At 28.7% G+C, this 2063-nt stretch overlaps 1 protein-coding gene across 1 annotated transcript; it reads right to left on the bottom strand.

The window, feature by feature from the left end:
* Positions 1-204: 204 nt before the first annotated feature.
* Positions 205-558, bottom strand: LOC129302739 (uncharacterized). The gene has a single exon (XM_054941629.1). It carries the CDS (start codon positions 556-558, stop codon positions 205-207), a length of 354 nt encoding a protein of 117 aa, XP_054797604.1.
* Positions 559-2063: the final 1505 nt, after the last annotated feature.

Raw genomic sequence — 2063 nt, 5'->3', positions numbered from 1 at the left:
ACATATATAAGAACTAAACTGCCCAAATATTAATGAAAATAAACTTTATGGTAAATTGTAGAGAGATTATATACGTACTCTCTCCTTTTTTTTTTATTCGTCAAAGTGTACTTAAAAGCATAGGATACTTATTTAATGTTCGATAAAGGAGGCTAGTGAGGATAACATGGGAGTTGATAACTTGGTGGTTTCTCCACAACTAGCTTAATTTTTTTCTTTTGGTGATTTCTCTTTGCCCGGTTTCTCTTTGCCTGGTTTCTCTTTGCCTGGTTTCTCTTTGTTTGGTGGAATCTCTTGCCCTGGCTTTCCAGGGAGGGGTCTGTCGGGCTTCGGTTTGGTAGGCCCTTTATTTGGCTTCACTATCCCTGGCTTAAACCATTTACCAGCTTGAGGCTCATTTATCTGAGGTTCATTGATCAGTGAATCCTCAAATTGTGGTGTTTTCTCAAGAAATGAGTTTTCAACTGAAGGATGAGGCTTCTTAGAATACTCTGCAAAGCTAGAAGTGATGAAAAACATCACTCCAAAAAGGAACACTAGAAAGTGTTTAGAGGACATTGTTGAAACTTGAAACTTTAACTTGTGTTGATAGTGGAAATCACATACTATATAGGTTCTAATTTATAATACAACTAGGGGTGGCCATTGGTTTGGAGATGTTGTGCATCGGATGTATTATAATATCAAAATATGTTAGATAGATAAAATAATGATTAAAAATAATAAAGCCTATGTTGATAGGTAGGCATGAACTTCATCATTATATTTGCACACACATCCATGACCTTATATGAAAAATTGCAAATTCCTCTTCTTCTTTTTTCAACTACTTTATGTAACGCTGATTTCAATTTTAGGAATAAAGAAAATTTTAATCTATCAAATTTGTCTCAATTATTGATTTGATTTATTAAGTTTAAGTTTTATTTTCCCATGTTTTCTTAAATTATCATGTGAATTTTTTAAATTTTAGAACATAAATTAAGTCTAAAAAATAATATAATGTATAAAGTATATTGATGACTTGTCATGTACATGTAACTAAATGAGAATTATTTATCTCTCAACTCGGTTTAATTTTTATTAATATAATCCCTTACACTATGTTTTAAAATTTCAGCATCTATTTTTTATATTTAAATAATTATACATCTTTTCAATAATCTTCATGGCTGCCATTACTATTCTATTATCCATGTTAGTAAATTTTAATAGCGTAACCTTCTTTTTAAAAAATGAGGACCAAATCAATAACTGAAATAAACTTAAGGGACTTATTAGATAAAAATTAAACATGTAGAATTAAATTGATACCTGAGACAAATTTTAAGGATTGAAAGTTGCATTATTCCATAATTTTAATTTAATATTCTTATATCCTTTGTTAATCATCGGTGAATTTTTTTTTTTTTTTTGCCAACAATGAAAATATTTAATATGTGTCTTTACCGTTAATAATAATTGTGTAACTAACTTATTTTAGTGAAGAGATGCATCTCTTTCTTTTTATTCAAATATGTAAAACCGGATGTTACCAAATATAAATGTTTGTCATATATGTGCATGTGTGTTTATTGGCTGATTGCTTGATGAAAATGGACATGTAATGCGTCCTAGTTGGGATTCATTAAGTGAAAAGTACTTTGTTGGTCCCAAAATAGTTTGAATAGCTAGATAGGCCATTAGAATATATAATATATGAATGGCCTATCATTACCACTTGATTTCAACACAAATAATTACCCATCAAATAAAACTATAGAGATCAATTTAATGTTCCAAATTATTTATTTAAATGACTTAGATAATGATTCCTTAAAATGATTGCAGATAACTAATTTCTTTTTTTTTTCTTTTTACTGACATCAAATCATTATCTCCTTAGTTGCTTATTATCCTCTCATGAATATTTTATTATTCTTAATTACCATTTCAATTTAAAGGAATATTATAAAGTGTAGCTTGACAATTAATATCTTGTTCCCAATTGTTGAATTTCTTTTATTTTTTCCCTTTTATTCACCTCGTGTCATTATCTCATTATTTGATTGTTGGACCTTTTC

Source organism: Prosopis cineraria, unplaced genomic scaffold (genome assembly GCF_029017545.1).
Source record: "Prosopis cineraria cultivar Desert tree isolate PC_DT_omini unplaced genomic scaffold, ASM2901754v1 PC2, whole genome shotgun sequence".
NCBI lineage: Eukaryota > Viridiplantae > Streptophyta > Magnoliopsida > Fabales > Fabaceae > Prosopis > Prosopis cineraria.
This window is presented reverse-complemented; position numbering and strand designations above follow the sequence as displayed.